This window comes from Rhamphochromis longiceps, linkage group LG10 (genome assembly GCF_057381845.1).
Source record: "Rhamphochromis longiceps isolate RC_006_pf linkage group LG10, R_longiceps_female_GT1.1, whole genome shotgun sequence".
Classification (NCBI taxonomy): Eukaryota; Metazoa; Chordata; class Actinopteri; order Cichliformes; family Cichlidae; genus Rhamphochromis; species Rhamphochromis longiceps.
In genome coordinates, this window is record NC_140566.1 from 2,749,724 (window position 1) to 2,770,465 (window position 20,742).

At 47.1% G+C, this 20,742-nt stretch overlaps 2 protein-coding genes across 13 annotated transcripts in view; both read left to right on the plus strand.

Moving 5' to 3' along the window:
* Positions 1 to 20,742, plus strand: part of auts2a (activator of transcription and developmental regulator AUTS2 a) — a 372,946-nt gene that overhangs the window by 329,017 nt on the left and 23,187 nt on the right. For 10 of the 11 annotated variants that reach the window (XM_085419859.1, XM_085419862.1, XM_085419861.1 and 7 more), the window contains exon 6: positions 5,530 to 5,578. In XM_085419859.1, coding sequence (XP_085275985.1) covers positions 5,530 to 5,578 — 49 coding nt within the window. Of the gene's footprint in view, positions 1 to 5,529; positions 5,579 to 17,965; positions 18,334 to 20,742 lie in introns of those variants that run through there. The other variant, XM_085419870.1, reaches the window with a different exon arrangement.
* Positions 1 to 20,742, plus strand: part of LOC146660124 (uncharacterized) — a 220,847-nt gene that overhangs the window by 50,227 nt on the left and 149,878 nt on the right. The gene's annotated exons all lie outside the window — the stretch shown is intronic.

Genomic DNA, 20,742 nt, shown 5'->3' on the forward strand with positions numbered 1-20,742 from the left:
TTGTGTTTCTTTGTGTAAAGTTTCAGTTGTTTAACCTTCACAAATTTTTCTTTGAGAAATGAGTAGTGTTGTTGATAATGCGTTACTCATATCTATGAGGCGAAATTTTAAAAAAGCGGGGGCAACACCGCCCCACCGCTCCCTGCTTGGCTCAGGGTCGGCCTACTATTTACTCCTTTTATTTTATAAGCTGTTGGAATAAAGCAAGTATATTTAGAATGTAAATATTATGTCGTGCAGTACACAGCTGCAGAATAAATCACGTCTTAAATGTTGTTGTTCATCACTTGAGTGAGGCGAGATCTAAACATCCTGTGTGACAGCGGGTTTCACCCTGCTTGTTATTAACCTTTCTTCTTTGCAGTGAAACGTATTCACGGAGCCGTCGTGAGGAGTTACTTTTTTCAGTACATCCTTTTATGTAAATAATAATATCATCGTGCGCCGTCGGCTGTTCAGCAGAACATTTCTAGAAACGCCCACACTGATGATCTCAGACAGCCGGACTATACGGCAACAAGTATATAATAAATGTTTGACTAACCAATCAGCATACACCAGAATGCCAAAATCAGCTTCCCTGTAGGAAGAACAGAAAATGTCATCAGTAATTCTTACATTAAAATTCAGATTACACAGTATTTGCAAAACGTCTGGGATTTTATTTGTTTCTAATTTGGTCCAAAAGTTAGACTTTGTTCTTATTTAACGAGGAACTTCAGTGCAGGCTCACCACAGACACTCGGTTGTACCTGGTGGTCACTCCCATTCTGGTATTCTGTTCAGAGAGTGTGAGCTTCCACCTGATCCAGTGGCTTTTAGGACCACCTGGATGACTTTATCAGTTTCTCACATGTTTGTGGAGGAATGTTAGGACAACTGGTTGCAGGCATTCGTTTACACATTTATTTCTTAAGGTGCAACCACACTTTGGTGCACAGAGGAGTCTTGAATGTTTTGTGCTGGTGAGTAATCTCTGTCAGTGTTGACTGATGGGCTCGAGTCGGGCTATACCAGGTGCTTCCTTAAGATCATTGCTAATGTCGTTCCTCCGTGCTCCAGACTAGCAAGCTTCCAAAACTTGTGCTTATACAGTGTCAGCACCTGGCTTCAGTTTACCCTCTGAAATCCGTTTGGAGGCAGCGTGTGTGTATTTAGTTTTACACAGCAATGCATAAAAGGTTCAGTTTCACGTGACTGCACACACACAGTTACACCAAAGGGTTCCAGCGTTCTGACAGAGGTTTCAGTGTGTGGTGAAACTGCTTCTGAAATACCCACCTACCTGAATGCTGTTCACCTCTGATGATGACGATGATGACTCTGTTCAGTGTCAGGTTGAATGCACGAGCACTGCAAAGCAACAACAGAGTTTGGAGCCAACAGGCAAATGTAGTAAGAGCTTTTAACATATTACATTGGCAGCACTCATCTTACACTTATCGGTAATATTTTAAATGAGGGTAGTTTGGCGTAATGGCAGGAAGGCTCATAAAGGCAAACCAGTCCCTTGTGATTGTAATCTAGGAGAGTTCCTGTAAAATTAAACCACGCTTGCGGGGGAGACAAACATGTTCATGGCTTCTTTGAAGTGGAGAATCAGCGTCCAAAAAACAGAATAAAAGATGACAAAATGTCAGTGCTGAAGCTGATGCTCTATAGATAGAACTTGCATGCCCAGACAGCAATTACTGAGATACATAGCATTCATCCAGACATTGCGTTTGATCTCGGTGCTTCATTCTCTTGCACAGAAGATTTTTTTTTCATGTGAAATTGTGCAGAGTTCTCATTTGAATGTGTGTTTGTCTCTGTCCATTTCATTTGAATTAAAAATAATGTGAGATCCGGGCGATTGTTTGGCAGCGGGGCTGTAATCACAGACTTGCGGTCGCTCTCACATCTGATAATGACCATTTCGAATGGAGAACAACAGCTTGTTCGTAGCTGCTGCTGCTGCATCGCACAGGCCTGTGAAAAGGACTGGTAGCCATTTTCTGTCAGTGGCAGTCACATAAATACATATCACGAAGCCAAACCACAAAACGCTCTTGATGTTTCCTCACAATCACCGCTTTAAACATAAGAATCCATGTGATCTGATTACATGTAACCACACAGAGCTCGTGGGTGTGCGGCGTACAGCGACATCATTTCACCGTAGCGATCAAAGATGTTTTCCCAGCCTATGAGCAGCAGCAATCAAGACGTTTATTATTTCATTAGTTAAAGCTGTTCAGCGCACAATGCATACACAAGGATGCTTAACAGCAGCCTCTAACTTGATGAACACATGGTCTGGTCTTTCTCCCAGGCCCTCTGTGACCGAGCATTTGTCCTCTGTAGCTGAACCAAGTGGCTGGACTTTTCCCAGTCACCTCCCTCCCATTGCCTGATGGTACTTCACATTCTTTGTTCCGTGTCCAGAAACATCCCCACAAAGTGTGTGTTTACTTCTTTCTCTTCTGCTAAATGTGAAATGTTCTGCTTAATCAGACTGGGAATCTGACTCCAGTTTGGAGGAATGCTGTTGTGTTAGCTCAACGTGAGGATTTGTTTTGCCGTTGTAAATCTCAGGCCACTGTATATCCCATTTCCCATGACTTGATGTTTGTATGGCCTATCCCAGCCAGCCAACAGATCCTCCTCAGCTATGAGCTAAGTCTGTTTTCTGCTCTGTGGTTGCTCGGGCTGAGCTGGCAGCAAAAGCTTGTGCAATGTGGCTCTATTGTACATCCACTGACCTCCCAGCCAGTGGGTTAGTGCTCATTAGACAAGCCATAGGATGCAACGCTCGCACTATTAAGAGGATTTTCTTTCCGTCCGGATTCATTTGGTGTGATTTTGGCAAAAAAGGATGAGCGCCATTGCTTCTCAGATCAGAAGTGGGAACCCTTCCTCTAAATCAATATGATGCTTTCAGAATACACATGCTGTCATACCAAGACATGGAAACAACTAGAAGGTGCAATGTTCTGTTATCATGGACAGCCAAACAAATAACCTCACATAGCCTTGGAGCCTCATACAGTCAGTGGGCACGGCTTCTTCCTGTAGTTTCAGGGCTGGAAGCAAGTTAGCTTTCTGGTCGGGGTGGACCACGGAGAGCTCAGCACTCAAATTGGAGGCTGAATGACCCAAAGTGCTTTTTATATTACCAGTTGACCTCCCTTCAGGCCAGTGGAGTGGGAGTTGATTCAACAGGAAGACAGCGCCTGTGGGCTTCGAGGAGGTGCTTGCTGCTCATAAAGGAGCGTTTTGTTTTTCCTCCCCTCCCGGTAGCAGCACCCTACTGGGGAATTCATTAGCGGCTGACATCATCTTGCTCTGTACAGAGTGACAGACTATCTTTCTGCCCTGGCTCTCCCCTCCCTCTCGCCTTTCTCTTCTTCCCTCTTGTTCCCTCTCTCTCTCTCTCTCTCTCTCTCTCTCTCTCTCTCTCTCTCCCTACCTCCTTATCTTTCTGTGGTGCGCTGCCGTCTAAGCTTTTGCGCGCCATTTACGCAAAAGGTAAATGCGCCGATGTGCACTTCTGCAATCAAGGTTCAAGCTTTTTCGGAAGCCCCCAAAAAACACAAGTGTGTTTATCTTGTGAAGGAGGACTACTGTGGTTGAATCCAAGACCGCCTAGAAATCAGGAAGTGGGAGGACCCGACCGTTAAGGCAGCAGCACACAAGCAGGCAGTTGCTGGATGAATGGGAGTTTGTCTGGTGCTTAGGAGCGGACGGGGAGAGGCTGTAGCGTGCCCACGATCGGAATCTGTCAGAGCACCCAGCGCGACAGTGGGTCTATACCTAGTGAATTTTTGCTCACTGCTCGTGTGATTTCCCTGCGTTTCTGTCTCCACGGAGAAAAGTGGCCGTGCGCTTTGTTGGATTGGTTTGCTCCATCGGACGCAGCCCCTTTCTGCGCACCGACTCACAAACCCTCCAGGATCGTGTTTGTTACCTCTCACGGATATTTCCGACAGGAGAATATACGTGAAAAAATCACACACGCACACACACTGAGTCCCGAGCAGGAAAGGAAGGTGGATCAAAGGATTTTTTCTCCCTTCTCGTCTCATTGCTGATGCAAAAGCTCTCCGTGGCGAGACACATGGTTCTCTTTGTCCAAAAGGCGCAGTAGCTTTGTGAACGGCTTTGGATTTTTTTTCTTGGAAAGGCTTCTTCTCTTTTCGCATGGCTGTCTTCAGTTTAAACGGAGTAGACTTCGCTGCCTCTTGTATGGATTATACTATTTGAAAAGCAGAATGTGAGACGAGGCCATATTTACCAGACCGAGAAAAGTAATATCCTGACTCCTTGCTACCCTTGCCACATCGAAGGTATGCGCGCTGGCTCGGAGCCGCTTCTTAATCCACGACGTGTTTGTCATTGTGTGTGGTAATGTGCAAAATAACGTGAGGGAGACTTTTTTTTAAAGCGTGCAAAGAAAACGGTCTGTGTGTTGCCATTTATCCTGCAGCTTTCATTGTTTACATCCTGCATTAGTGAAAAACACAAGTGTATGATTTTAATAATAAAAAATGTCTTTCTCACGAGCAGCATTTCCTATTATTTTGAATTTATTGCCGTGCTTAAGGTGAAAATAAAAGACACAAGTGCGCATAACTAAGCTGTGACTGGCAGCAGATTTCGAATATGTCAAGAAGAAAACAAAGCACTGCTCTTAAAATGTAATCTTCCGGAATTCACATTTTTAGCATTAAACCAAAGCGAGTGAGTCCACAAAGCCAGTTATTAGAAATTGGTTTTATTCAGAGGAAGCTGTCAGTCCGTCTTCACATGGGGCTCAACGGGTGTTGTTCCGTTTCTTTCCTGTCTTCACTGCGTGCGTTTTGTGGCATTTTGTGGTGATGTGAAATGTGTCAAAATCAGTGTTTGAAATATAGTTTAAGCGTGACCTGTTTTAAAAACTACGCGTGGCTTTTGTTGTCTAATTCAGGATTAAATCCCATCACCGCACATGTTATTCTAGCACGCTGATGGTGTCGGAGCGCTGCTGCCCGAGACGTTTGGAGGAATCGTGAGGCTTTAAAAACAAATTGGCACGGAGCAACAGTGCCATCAAGTGGCCAGAATAAGAAGTCCCACTTGTTTTGTTTCAGTCTGATGCCCAGTGTTGGTTTTGATCACGATACTCAGGCTGTCCTGATAATTATGGACGGGATTTGGGGAAAGCGGCATGCACACACGTGCCCTGACAATGACTGCATGCGTGCCAGTAAAACTGGAGCACACAGCCCAGCAACACATTTCCAGAATTGTATATTAAAAAAAAAAAAACTTCTGCTAATTTAAGACCAGAGTTTGCTTTATGTTTTAGTGACTGCTGTGAGTGTCATGTGTGTTTTGTTCTCTCGGTGAGCACAGGCATTGCTGTACATCATCTCTAAAAATGTCATAAAGGAGTTAGTCTGCAAAGTTTGGTGGAGGAGAAAAGAACCAAAGTCGCTTTGTTCCAGTGTCATCCTGGGGAATTTTAACTCTATGCTGAATGTGATGTTTTCATCTCTTTTTTTCCAGGTCTCCGATGCCAGCTCCGAGAAATTTTTCAGCACAGCTGCAGTTAAAGGTATGCATTTCTGTTCCTATGATGTGTTGTCACCATTGCAGTTTCTGCAGATATCGCCACGTTGACATTTGTGTACTTTGTCTCCGTGCGGTGTTCTCTTCATATTTCACATATTTCCTATTTGTGAGCATTTCAAACAATAGCAGTTTACCCAGGTTGCATCTGTATGTAACGTCGCCGTACACGATGAGTCAAACAGTTATCGTCTAATGTGAAAATATTTCTCTGTGTCGGTGTGTGACGCTGTGAGGCTGTGTGAGCGTTTTGGTGAGCCTTTGTTTCAAATGTGCTGAAATGCACCGGGACCCTTGCTGAAGCCAGAGCAGGATGAGGATGTACTAATGCTGGAAAGGCATCTGTTTATGGCCTCAGTGTGCCAACACCACATGTGACCTCATTATCAAGTCACTAATTTGCTGTTAAAAGCAGCCCCATTTTCTCTGGCTCAGGGATAATGGAGGTGCCCCCATGAAAGGACATTCCTCTGTAATGGAGGGGAGTTACCACGCGGGGCGAGAGGGAGGCTAAGAGACCAAGGTTATGACCCCTTCGGGGCTTTGGTAGAAATGGGTGAGATAGTTGGGATAGGTCCTTGTAGCCCCAACCCCCCACCCTTAATTCTTGTTCCAGACCTCCATACACACTTCCCATATTCTGGCCTTTGATTCCCTCCCGGTCTTGATTTGTGGCATCCATTGGAGTGTTCAATGGCCGTGCTTGACAAGAAGCTTCTCTGCGGACTGATTTGGTTCCCTTGAAAGGATTAAGGCCTCCTTTGTGCAGCCTAAATCAACAGAGGGCCACCCTCTCTCCCCTACCATGAAAGGATCTGACTGGGGAAACAGTACACAAAATCTGCTTTCTCTCTGCTCCATGATAGCCCACTCTCTTGGCCCCTATTTCCATTTAAATATGCCCTCTTTTCTTCTCTTTTACCACCTCAGTCCCCTGTCATCCAGTCCTGCCATATGCTAATGCCTGAGACAATTGCAAAAGACGAGTAAAAGAATCCAGGTGCAGAGAGAGCAGAGACCACTGGTATTTTTATTGAGGTAGATTAAAAGAGTCGGGTGGGTTTTTGTTGGAGGGGATTACCAGCACGCTAATGCAGCAAACCTCTGGACAGGCAACAGCTCCATCAAAAATAGTGTGTGTGTGTGTGTGTGTGTGTCTGTGTGTGAGAGAGCGAGAGAGTACTCGTTTGTGGGATGATGAGTGTCAATATTTGCTCAAAGGCAGGTGCAAAAAGTCTCCATTTGTTTGACAGTTGGTGCGCTTTCTTCATACATCATATTTCTTTTTGCACTTTTGGACAAAGTCGGGCGTAACCCCTAAAGGCCGACCAGTTCATCATAAAGCAAAGCAAGGCCTTATTTGTCACGAAGCTCCTCAGTGAAGAAATGGTTCATAACATGTTTATTCTACTCGAATATTCAATACGTGAACATATCAAACATATTGTAGATTTTAAACTCCACAGCAGATCACGAAGTGAAAAAAATCCCTTTATGCTGATTTTCTACTAGCTTGCTGTTTCTGTGACACAGTGTTGTTACAGTGTTGTTACGGTGTTTCTGTGACACAGTGTTGTTACAGTGTTGTTACGGTGTTTCTGTGACACAGTGTTGTTACAGTGTTGTTACGGTGTTTCTGTGACACAGTGTTGTTACAGTGTTGTTACAGCGTTTCTGTGACACAGTGTTGTTACAGTGTTGTTACAGCGTTTCAGTGACACAGTGTTGTTACAGCGTTTCAGTGGCACAGTGTTGTTACAGCGTTTCAGTGACACAGTGTTGTTACAGCGTTTCAGTGACACAGTGTTGTTACAGCGTTTCAGTGGCACAGTGTTGTTACAGCGTTTCAGTGACACAGTGTTGTTACAGTGTTTCTGTGACACAGTGTTGTTACAGCGTTTCTGTGACACAGTGTTGTTACAGTGTTGTTACGGTGCTTCTGTGACCAGTGTTGTTACAGTGTTGTTACAGCGTTTCTGTGACACAGTGTTGTTACAGTGTTTCTGTGGCACAGTGTTGTTACAGTGTTGTTACAGTGTTTCTGTGACACAGTGTTGTTACAGTGTTGTTACAGCGTTTCAGTGACACAGTGTTGTTACAGTGTTTCTGTGACACAGTGTTGTTACAGCGTTTCAGTGACACAGTGTTGTTACAGTGTTTCTGTGACACAGTGTTGTTACAGCGTTTCAGTGACACAGTGTTGTTACAGTGTTTCTGTGGCACAGTGTTGTTACAGTGTTGTTACAGTGTTTCTGTGACACAGTGTTGTTACAGTGTTGTTACAGCGTTTCAGTGACACAGTGTTGTTACAGCGTTTCAGTGACACAGTGTTGTTACAGTGTTTCTGTGACACAGTGTTGTTACAGCGTTTCAGTGACACAGTGTTGTTACAGTGTTTCTGTGACACAGTGTTGTTACAGTGTTGTTACAGCGTTTCTGTGACACAGTGTTGTTACAGCGTTTCAGTGACACAGTGTTGTTACAGTGTTTCTGTGACACAGTGTTGTTACAGCGTTTCTGTGCAGTTTATGCACCGAATGTTCGTTTTGAGGTTGTTAATAATCTTGTGACTCATTGGAATAAAGCTAATAATCCTTCAAATAACAAAGTGGAAAAAAAGGCCATTGTAATTCTGCTGCTGATGTGCAGCTTTGGTAATGACTGACTTTTGGCTGGTGTTTGTGTGTGTGTGTGTGTGTGTGTGTGTGTGTGTGTGTGTGTGTGTGTGTGTGTGTGTGTGTGTTTTCCTTCTACTGCCGCAAGACTGGAAATCAGCCCAGGGCAAGCTCGGGTCTCTTTGAAGGCTCAGTGCTGGTCCCTCATCTTTTAATCTAACAGCCTTCTCACCTACTCGATAATTACAGTGTATTTTCTGTGTTCCCTCTAAAGCCTGAGGCATACGCTGCATTTTGAAAAGAAAATCCAACTGATGAAAATGCGTCTTTTGTGTTTTCAGACGTTGATTTATTTTCTTCCCTCTTCGTGCGGCTTCACCTCGAGGCTGTCGGCGTCAGCTGTACGTCGCTCTCTGCGGTTCTCCTCGTCCTGGGCGCACTTCTGCTCATGAATGGATTTCATTAACCGTTGTCTCTAATTACCACGGTCGTCAGTGCACCTGCAGGTGTCGGCTAACCTGATTGGTGTGCTCTGCAGGAGGATTGGCCGCAGCGAGAAAGCAGCAGCCGCCAGTGAAATAAACAACTTTTGTAAAGTCTAAGCTGCTTCCAAGGTGCCGTGGGTGGAAAGCAGAGTTTTATTAAACCTCTGACTGCTGTCCAGGGAGTGGATTGAAGTACTGGCTTGAACACATACTGATGATGACAAAGCAGCACAGCGTGTCACCACAAAGGTCTGCAGACAGATCTATCACATGATTAAAGCTGTCTCCCAGGGCAATGATATCTTGTCACTTGGTTACATTCCCATCTTTTATGATACCGTCAATCGACAGCCTGTCAGAGAAACGTGGCTAAGTTTGTCATCGGAGAGCCCAGCCTGAGCTCGCACTGCCTTGTTTGCCGAGTGCAGCCGGCAGCCAGATTAAAGCAGTGCTGGATGACATTTAAAAAGGTCCGCAGTCCCATTTTAATCAGGTGGCCTGAGAATGTTCTCGTGGGTGAATTGTTCAAATCTACTGAGAACAGAATCTGCGTTTCCTGTTGGAAGTGTAAAAAAATCTGATATTAAACGCGCAGTAATAAAGAAATGTATTTGGCTCTCACCTGTGTCTCCTTTAAAATACCGTTAGTGTCAGCAATGACTTCATCGCGGCCTTTCACTTAAGGGTGCAGCAGAGCAGCTCTCCCCTTTTTCTTTTCCTTTTTTTCCCAAAAATTTCATCTGGTAGATATATTGGAGAAGCTCGTCCCTCGTGAGATATCTCCTGCAGCTGCGTCTGCGATGTGAGACCAAGTTCAGTGCGGGGGTGAATTGAAGTGCACAGTGGAGTGATTCTCAGTTTCCCCCCCTCAGCACAACGCTGATTTCACCACGCTTTACTGGAGTTAATGTGAAAATGAAGCGGTGCTACAGCGAGACCCGGGGCTGACGCCACTGTGAAGAGCGGCGCTAGTGAAGTGTGTCAGGCTTGAGTACGTCTGTCACCGGGGGAGAGAATAATGTGCGATGTGGAAGGTGTAATTTGCAGCGCTGATGGCATTGTTTAAAAAAATAGTGGAAAGAGAGAAGCGGAGGTGAACTTTTGTGGCAGATATCAGAGCTGAAGAGCTCCCTGGATTGTCATAGAGAGCTCTGCTGGCAGCAGAATTGCCTGTGAGCATATTACTGCTGTGTGGGAGGCAGCCGAGGGCTTGTTTTTCTCCCTGCCTCATTCTCTCGGCGTTTCCTGAGAGGAGGACTGGTGATATAGCTGTGTGTACTTCTAGGCTGTGGGCCACCACCTGCTGTAATCTCAAGTGATATAGAGAGCAACAATCACGCCACAAATCACCCAGGCAGCTCCCTAACTCATTCACTCGACTGGAAAGAGAAGGTTGGCCTTTTGCAGCGCCAGTGTTGGTTTACTGCCCCGGGCTGCCTGCACCGCCCTCACGCTGACCTCTGCCGTCTGTGTGGATTTTGGTGTCCAGAAAGCAGGGCTGCCTCTGGAACTTGACCTGATGCGCGGTGGAAAGATGACCTGACCACCGTTGGCCTTTTGTGCATTCTGAGAAACAGCCGCAGTCGAGGATGAGCTCTTTCTCTGCCGGGGGGCGCGAGGTCACCGAGAGGTTGCTGCCCGATCCCTCTAGACTAAAGCATTGTTCCTGCTTTGGCTCAGACACAACTGTAATTCAAATCAGAGCTCTCTTTTGATATTTAATAAGCATGCCTGTTTGGAGAAATAATATGGCGCTCTGAAAGATTTAACTCTGAGGGATGCACAAGTGAAACGGACTGAAGGCGTTTCACCTGTGATCTCTGCTCCTGTTGGTAACCCATCACCCAGCCAGGAGCGTTTAATGCACAGCTGGAAGGGCTAAAAAGGAAGCTCAATATCCTGTGCTGCACAGAGGGAAGCTCCCTCCCCTCAGCGAGTACAGCTACAATGGTAAATGGTAAATGGCCTGTATTTATATAGCGCTTTACTAGTCCCTAAGGACCCCAAAGCGCTTTACATATCCAGTCATCCACCCATTCACACACACATTCACACACTGGTGATGGCAAGCTACATTGTAGCCACAGCCACCCTGGGGCGCACTGACAGAGGCGAGGCTGCCGGACACTGGCGCCACCAGGCCCTCTGACCACCACCAGTAGGCAACGGGTGAAGTGTCTTGCCCAAGGACGCAACAACCAATCACCCAGGCTGCATCTTACAATGTGGCCATGAAAGCAGCCACTTCAGCCATGCCTCATCTACTGACACGGCCAAACAAAGGTTAACAAATCAAAGGAAGCACTGGTTGATTTAGTGCCTTGCAGATGCAAACAATTGCCCAAGTCCCCATGGAAAAATGAAAAATGTAGTCATTTCCAGCTGGACATATTTTCAAATCCCATGTAAATGTTTGTATTGATCACAGCTCATTAGTCCTGATTGCAGCTATGAAGAAAAGCTTTTCCAGACGTTATAGTTTGGTTGAAACGAGTCTTGGTTCTGCCTTGCTTCCTCTTCTAATATAAGTGTACGCACAGTTTTTATTGGAAGTATTTGTTTGGCATTAACTGCTTGAAGGATGACAAGTCTGCCTGTCGCAGTCACCCTATGCAATCTTGTCTTATTGTGGATTTTTTGGCTGTAGCTGGCGGGGACCACGGCTGTAGCACCATCGGTACAAGTTTGTTGACTGAGGATCGGTTTTAAGGACGTGCTGTAAGTGGGTCTGTTGACACTGAAGAAACACAGTCAGCAGTGTGGGCCAGTCTCCTTCGGTGCCCTCCTGCAACACAAAGAGGTCATTCAGAGTTTGTTCCCCGAGTCCCTGAGGTTAGAGACTAAGTAAATCCATCCATCTTAATGCACTTATTTCAGCACCGGGAGAGCTGGAGGGAGACTGTGTAAACACTCCCATATCCGACATGCCACGCTAAACCCAGAGAGCCTGGAACCCATCAGGCCAAAATTAAAGGTCTACATCTCAAACACAAACATTTAAATGGGCTGAACTCCAGAGATCAAAGTGAAAGGCTTTAGTTTTCCTGCCGCCCTCCCCCGCCACGTCCGCCACACTGAGATATGTGGCGGGTTAGAAACTGAATGGTGAGTGGCTCCTACTGTACATGTGTGTTTGTCTCAGGTGTCTAAGGTAACATTTTGGCATTTGTTGCCATAAGGTGGAAGGAATTTTGTGAGCATGCTCAGTTTATTCATGACTGTGGGTTTGAAGACCATACAGAAGCTCTGTGTCTGCCTCCTATGAGGTTGCAGATTCTTTATGTGAATCGTCTATATATGTCATTTTAACATGTAGCTGCAATTTTTTAAAATTTGTTGTGTAGTTGAAGTCGTTTTTTCCTGTGTCACTGAGACACTGGAAGTAGCAGAAGCGAATAGGAGGGCACCAGTGTCCCGTTCCCAGGAGAGGTCCTCCCCCATCACCGTCACCAGCATCCACTGATCCGTTGTGACACGAGCCACTCTCCTGCCAACTGTGTGGCATTAACAGGGTCAAACCCCCTCACGTGTGCACACACATCCCACTTATCAAGACGCAGCCATTCCCAGCGTGCTGTTGGTGTGTTCAGGCCAATTATGCCTGTGTCAGTCTTTGGTCCCTGTGGCAGAGGTGACATTGCGAAAGAGGGAGATAGAGAGCAGGCTGCCTTAATGAGGCCTCATGGTGCCTTAGAGGTGAATGTGCATATGAGTGTGTAAGCGCATGCGTGCATGCATAAAAGAAGGATTGCTGCATGGGATGGTCTACCTTTTATCATGATCTACCATGTGTGTCTGACAGCCGTCTCCCTTCTCAAGGTTTTCACCCTGCAGCCATCAGGCCCTCTGCTTTGTGTTTTGGAAGTAACTGCGGCCCCGAGATGACAGGAGCAAACCGATTTAGGTTCTTTTCAATTACTTGAGGCATTTTTTCCCCCCCAGAAATATGCAGCCACGTTTCTAAAAAGGAGATGGGATTAACACAAGATTTTACTGTCCACTGTGAAATGATTAACTCCTGCAGTGTTGGTGTTGCTCTGAGCAGCGTGGAGGATTTAGTCTGTTTAAAAAGAGCAAAAACAACAGAAAGTCTGATAAAGTAGGAGGTGAATAACGACTCAAAGGGTCGTAGAACATTTTGAAAGGCCGGCCGTACTAAAAGTGTCTGTAATCGTGTCTCCTGTATCACATAAGTGACCACGGCTGTAATCTGTGTGCTCTCACTGCAGGAAGTCAGGATATAGAAGCTTAGAGTGAGATTATGGTGCCATCTTACTGCTGTGGTGTGTTTTTGTGTTTTTAAGTTCTTTCCTCTCCGATCCAGTCTTGTAAAACATACAGAGGGAGAAGTGAAAGTGTAAACAGCTTGTGAAGACAGAAAGGCTAAGAGAGAGCACGAGCACAAAGACTCTGATCAGGTTTGATGGAAGCAAGGCTTTAATTGCTCCCACAAGAGAAGGGGTTTTACCCTTCTCACACGCGCACACACACGCACGCACGCACACGCACGCGCGCACACGCACGCACCCACGCGCACGCGCGCACACGCACGCGCGCACGCGCACACACACACACGCACACACACACTCGCTCTGATTCACATAAATATGCAGTACAGAAATAAAGCCCTGATGAGCCCCGGGGCAGATTAGAGAGGACTACAGAGCAGGATCCTGGTTTGTTAGTGACATTCTGTAGATCCCTTTGCATGTGTTTGTGCTCTGCACACACTGCACGCCTTTCATTTGTTTCAGCCCACATTTCATTCCTTATGCAGGCTACTGACTACGAAAGACGGCATGCTGTAAAGCCTTGATAATAATCCGTTGCAGACGGGGATGCGGACGGCCGAGCAAACATTTCTGCTAAGCCTCAGTTATACTTTACGCATCCGCGGCTGCGCGAGGGTCCGTGAGGGTGCAGGCGCACCTCTGCATGCCTGCCTATTGTTTTGTGACCGTGCAGACTCGACCAAGGAAAGTTTACATTACAGTGCACTAACTACACATGCGCGCCGCACTGTGGACTTACAGCTGATGCAAAAGAAGTATAACAGGATGACTCTGTGGCTGTTGGGTCTCCAACCATCCGTGAGTATAAACAAAGCTTTAGAATTTGCTTTTCTTGTCGGCCGCCTGTGGTGCAGGCGTAGTTGGTGCATGTCGACATTTGCACAAACCCTCGCACTTAACATCTAATAATAACATTATGTGGACTCGCAGACACAAAAATATACTTGAGACTTTACAGCAGGCTTCTGTGTTAAACGTACGCCATCGTAACCGCAGACCCCTCTGAAAACCTACATGGGAACTGACACTGTAACCTTTCGCCTGCCTAGAAATGCAAAGATGTTTCGCGTCAGTGTTGCAGCTGTCCTGTTCCACACAGCTGAGTCGTCCTATTTATTTCTGGCTCTTTTGTGTTTTTCAGTGGATGAGTGAGAGAATAATAACCTTTACTATAAGAAATAACAAAATAATGAGCCACACATCTCAACAAACGTCTGGATGGTTTTGGATGTAACGTGTGATTGCATCCAAAAACAGACCAACAAAAAGCAGGGAACCAGGAGGGAACAAAGTCCCAGGATTTTATTGTTTCTATCGTGGCCGGCTCCATATCTAAAGCACCGGGACACAACCACATCGTGACACGTGATGCAGGCCAGAAACGGCGTCGGCCATCGGCGTTGGTTACGTCTCCGCAGAGATTCATGTGCTGCACAGTGATGGCAGGTCAACATCTCCCCCTTGTGTTGGGTGCACTCTAAGCTGGGTGGATGGTGTGTGTGTGTGTGTGTGTGTGTGTGTGTGTGTGTGTGTGTGTGTGTGTGTGTGTGTGTGTGTGTGTGTGTGTGTGTGTGTGTGTGTAAAATCATGCTGCTATCCTGGAAATGAAATTTTAAGGCATGTGCATTTGATATAAAAGAAGCATAACAAACTGCACATTGTTCCATTTTGAAACCCTCTCTTTGGTTCGTCCTCGCTGGCTTTTGGCCACTGTTCTTAGAAGCCTGCCCAAACCCATCAACGTCGGTTGGACCGTCACCATCTGTTACAGATTAAGCTGCTTCTGGAGGGAGCTATTTGATTTCAGGGCTCGAGCATCCTCTCCTTATTCCACGTGTCAGGTTTTACTGTAAACACTGTTGTACAAAAACCAAAATCCCAGAAGGGGGGCCTTTTAAGCCAAGAGCAAACGGGCCGCTGCGCCGGGTTGGGCTTCGTGTCTGGTTTAGCTCTTAGCGTGCTGAGACGGGGGCTCTGCTGGGCCATTTAGAGGCAAAGCTGGGACGCCATGTTTGGAAGCTTTTGCTCTAAACCCCGCATTCAGGCAGTGTGCCGTGTGGTGTTGTGATGTATGAATCCCCTGGCCTCGCCTGACACAAGCGAGCCTGTCTGAGCCCATGTCTTCGCTGAGTAGGAGGCCGTGGACAGAGGCTGCATTGTTCCCCTAAAGTAACCCAAGCTGAGGGCAGCCGCTGCCCAGAGGGGGATATCAAGTTGTTCTCTCCCCACCAACAGCAAATCCCAGCTTAAGCTCCGGGGCTTGACGAGAAAGTAGAGAGGCAGCTGACTGTTTGGACGACGGCACAGTTCAAATAAACAGTTCAAATCCCAACCAGCCTCCCCTGTACTAACCCTCCCTCGCCAAGCGCTGCAGTCCAACAGCCATAGCTCATCACTCCGAAGCTCGCCAGCGGCTCTCGGCTAATTTGCGGTATTATTTTGAATAGTTTGTTGATGTTGCTGCACTGATTTTCTGGAGAAAAAGGATTCAGGAGAAAGTGAGAATTCAGGCCCGGCGTAAACGCGCTGCTTCCTTTTTATTTTCTGAGCAACTTGTACGTTTGCCACCACGTCAGCAGGCCGCACTGCACTCCCCAGCTACGTGAGGACAGGAGAGAAGGGGCAGCCATTAACAGCTTCGTTTCTGCCCCGGGTGCCCCGCTAAACTGACTGCAGTGAAACCTGAGCGAGGCGGTAATGAGACGGCACTTGACACACCCGCACATGCGCTCGCACAGACACATTAGCTGCTTGTGTAATGCCAGTGAAAATGTAAGAAAAGAGGCTGCGTGCAATCGATGCTTCACCAGAACGTTAGACATTTGATCCAAGTGTTCAAGCTGTTGCCTATCTGAGTTTTCCTTCTATAGCTTTAACGCACAGCTCGGCTCTACTGAGTCGGGTCCTTGCAAACAGCCCGACTGCGCAGTGTGGACATGTGTAAAACCAGTTGGCCCCGTCTGAAAGAGAGTGAAAGAGGCCCAGACTGATGACTCTCTGGGGACAGATTTCTCTTTCCAGCCTTCCATGCTTCTCTCCCCAGTGAAATCATGGCGGTGTCAGCGTGTCAGCTCGAGCTGTCACTCTGCGTACTGCTGCAAGCCAGCTCATACTCTACCTCCTGGCTACAGAGAGAAGGGGGGAGGGAGAAGAAAAGAGAAGGAAAAGGGCTTTTTCTGCACTTGACACAGCAGATGAGCTGAGTGTCAGCACCCCTTAGTGCAACTCCAGAGTCTTGAAAATAAGAAAGCGGGAGCCAAAGCTGTCCATCACCTCAGAGAGGCAGCTGCACAATTAGGAGTCACCCCTTCCCCAGGGGCTGCTTTAGTATAGTCCACTATGCTTGGCTGACAAACTGACAGGTCTTCATGGAGGACAGGCCAGCGCTCTAGCCGTGCATCTCAACCAGGCTGGCAGTGGACATGTCATGTGTGTGAGTGTGAGAGGGAGAAAGCTGTTTATGAGCCGGGTTTTTATCAGCATGTGACTGTAATTGAGATTTAAGCGCGTCTGTGTTTGAAGTTTATCCGCTCTGATTGTCTATTGTTCCTCTAAGCTGCCACGGTGACTGACAAGAAACACGTGTCGCGGTGCCAGCTGGCGTGCTGCGAGATGCTCGAGTTGTGCTGACACACGTCAGTATTCCCGTCCAGTTTTGTAGACTGAAATAATGTCAGCTCCTGGATAGAAAACAGTTTCATCCACATTTAACTTAAAAGATACAAATAAATCTGTTTGTGTTTCACAGCAGGCCTTTGCTGAGGATTCATGTTTGTGCTGGAAATCAAACCCCTCCTTGAAAGCCCACGGCGTACAGCGTGGGGTGTAACTGCACATGGCGTCAGCACAGCACACGACTACTGTGATTGGCTTGTTCTCTACCGTCATTCCTCCTGTGCAGGAAATTCCTGGAGGGAGAATGCTGAAGCTGTGGGGAAGTGTGCATGAAATGGAAAAGATTCCCCCACAGAGGAATCTAAACCGGGCTTTAGTCCCACATAGCAAAGCCTGTATGGCTTGGCCTGCTATAGTTTCACAGCATCTGTATACTCACCTGCAGGAAATGTCCTCCCTGCTAATTTCATGCTGTTGACTGAAAAACAAGCCATCGGCTCCAAGACTGAAAACAACGTGTGTGTGGTTTGTGGTTATGCACCACACACACACCATAATGTAAAGAGTCATCCCGTTTTTTTCTCCATGGGAAAGCCTCAAGGGGAAAGACGGCTTACATTTAACAACCTGCTACATGACAAAAACAAAAAATGCTCGAATATCAAGTTAGCAAATATTCTGCACTCCTGCAAAAGTCCTGTCGCAACAGCAAAGTGATAAAGCTAATGGCAAGCAATGTGATGTTTATCCAGCCTTGAACGTATTGTGTAAATCAAAATGCACCCAGCTTAAGTTTAACCGGTAAAGGAATCAGAGGCGTTTCATGGCTGGCTGAGAAAGCGAAGCACTGACACGCGATACGCCTCGGGGAATGACACGCATACAAAAAATGGCCACATCACATTTTCTTACAGCGATACGAAGCCCTGTGAGAAATCCCAGCAGCTCGCTTGCATACACTGGACATGTCTGAGGTCAAACGGTCTGGTTGGCTCCACAGCTGCCTCGTCTCTCAGTGTAGATTTACACCAGTGTGACAGTGTGTGCACTGACCAATTGCTGCGGACTGGATGGATCTGACACATTACACGCTACTGTTATTTCAAAGCCTCAGTGAGCCGGAGTACATGACAGCCAGGCCTGCAGAGGATCTGTCAACCGCCGGCAACAAGTGTCCCCCTGAGAGCTGCCCCGCACAGACCCCTGGCAGGAGATGTCTATCCCTTTGGCCAGCTTTCCACCCATCCCTTCTGCTGGTCACCTGTGCCAGCATGCCCGTCATCGAGTCCCTGACCCGGCTCTTCTCCCATTACGTTCCCTTCAGCCTGACCTCACACCCTCGGCGATATATAAAGATTTGCTCTCTAAAGGAGAGCTAGAAATGAGACACTGTCCCGCCACTGATCCCACTGCTGCATCCTCATATGCACATAAAGATGGTGATGGTGGAGAGGGTGAGGGCCAGTTTCAGGGGGAAGGTGACCTAACACTTTAGACCCAGAGAGCTTGTCTAAGACGGAAAGATTTTCCATGTTGTCGTTCTGAGCGCTGAGATCGAGACGCAGTTGAGAGCGTTACAGAAACAGCTGTAATCAGACCTGCTGTGGGTGGAAGAATATTTTCGCTGCAGCTCTCTGTTAGTAAATGTCTTCGTTATGACTCAGGAGAGAGGAGACGGAGCACATTGTGTCAACAAAGAGAGTTTCAGTGCAGTGCCGACGGATGCTAGCAAAGGTAGGAGACGGGACAGAGAGCCTCTCTGCTCCTTTCTGTCGCTCGTGTGTTTTCCTTCTCCCATTTGCCGCTTGTACGCTTGTCATGCTGTAAACATGTGTAAGTGCTTATTGGCTGTGGTCTGGCAGCTGATCTTCTATGGCTTTGCATCTGTCAGAAGAGCTCCGAACATTCATTGGCTTATGAAGCCCAATTACCCGAGATTGCTACCATTTCACAGAGGATCACAGTCACAGACGGTCTTTCTCAGAAGAGGAGTCGAGGTTTTATGTCTCGGTTAACCACACGCGCCGCGCACCACGACCTCCCCACGCATACGCGCACACGCAGCCACACTATTTATATTTATATACGCACTTGGCTTCTCATCTCATGCTTTGGCTTCCCGTCTTGTAATACAAAATTCATAAACTAAATGAGACAGCCATGAAATATAGATGTTCAGAGAGGCGGCTTAACAACTCTCCCCCACCTCCCACTGCTTGTGGCCTTTTGCTCAATCACAGCTTGTTAAAGCAGCAGTTTGTGTTACTGTGTGGTGATATCAGCAGGCTGTGGTATTCTCACTGAAAGATTACACATGTCACGCTCTCACAGCCAGAATAGTTGCCCCGCTCACCCCAAACCTCCCCCCAGCCACCAGCTTTATTTCTGTTTGGTTTCCCCTTCGCCTGCCACCCCTGGGAGTCTAGGACTAATAAAACAGCTCCAGTCCAAGACCCTCCACAGGACGAGATGTCCAAGCGTTGCAACCCGACACCCCTCGCAGCTCTGGCTTTAGAGAGCTGCTGACATGACAGAGAATCCTGGAGAGCCAGCAGGGGAGCATTCATCACTGTCGGCCCACAGAGCCCTAAACACCCATCTGGGGAATGTCCAATACGCATACATGTGCACGGTGAACCCCCCCTTGCTGAGAGGTGCCTCGAAACTCTGAAGACGCAAAGAGGCTTCACTGAGTGTGATGTTACCGCTCTTAAAGCAGCTAATGCTGTTAAAGTCTTTAGAGCTGAAGCAGGGAGGGATAAGGAGCTAATAGACGGGAGATTCTCTGGAGGCTTTAGCTGTGAGATCAGGGGCAACGCTTGCCCAGCTAAGGTTACTGCAGCTGGGTTTCAGCTTCTCTGGAACTAATATCGTGAGGCCAAAGTCTCGAGTCTTCTGACCAACATCGTATTTAGAAATACTTGGTTAGAATAATGGAAATACCCACTTCCACCCAGTAAAACTCCACCAGACACTCACATAAAGCCTCTGCAGGGGTGACGGTTGATTGATGGGGATAATCCTGTGCACAGCTCAAGTCGCTGAACTGGTTGTCAGCTGTCTGGATCATCTTTATTTGTTCTACATTTGTATAATTTGCAAATCTGGAAGATAATTTGCATAATTTGCAACGTTTGTCTTCCTTGGAATAGCTCCGTACACGATCTGTGCGTGGTGTGTGCGTTCTCCAGCGCTCAAGAGCACTACAGAGCAGGACCGAAACGTGAGCGATCCCTCACATGTCTTTTGCTAATATATCCTCCATGCTGTTACGTTGGGAAAAGATGGACTTTGCTGCTAATGCGAAGCAAGTTTTGTATTAATTGAAGGGCTGGATTGCAGTGAGCCCGGACGTCATAAAGCTGCAGAGGCATGAAAAGAAAGGAGCCCTTTGCTGTGGACTGAGTGTGCGAGCTCTGGCAGAAACTGGTGGCCTGCTGTTTATTGTTCTCTTCTGTGTGGGAGGGAGATCTGTTAAAGATGTCTGCCATTAATGCGACTGCAGGCTTCATTAAGAACAAATAAACAGAAACCGGTCCCTCACCGAGGAGCTCTTTGGGGAACATATGCTGTCTAAAGCACTCCCGAGGTCAGAGCGCTGTCAACACTTGCTGCTCAATTACAATCTAATTTTGTTGTTAAACAAAATATGGAGAAAGGAGAGGAGCAAGTGTCAGGGAGTAAATGGTCCCATGCTAAGACCTGAGGATGAAAAACACGGGAATGGGAATGTTTTCAGTTGTCTGGAAGCCCAGCTCTGCACAGGGAGAGATCCAGATTATAATTAATGTTTACTGAGGCATGCCAATGAGCGGCAGAGTTTTCAGCGAGGGCCACAAATTCTTGTTCGTGGCTGTGTGCGCACTTTAATTGATTGAAGTTGAGCAAACGGCCTCTCTGCGTTTGTTTATGTGAGGCAGGATGATGCTTTCAGACGACGCTGCGTGAAGGACGAGCACAGCCTCTCAGCAGTGCTTTGAATCTAGCATCAGCAGCTCTATAGCAAATGAACCAGTTTCTTCTGATTGCCTGATGCAGAGCACGAGTGTCTCCGCTGCAGTGCACTAACTCTGCTGATTTTTGCACAACAAGAGTGTTGAAGCGGTGACAGTGGAGCATCAGAGGTCTCTCTGGGGGTTCATA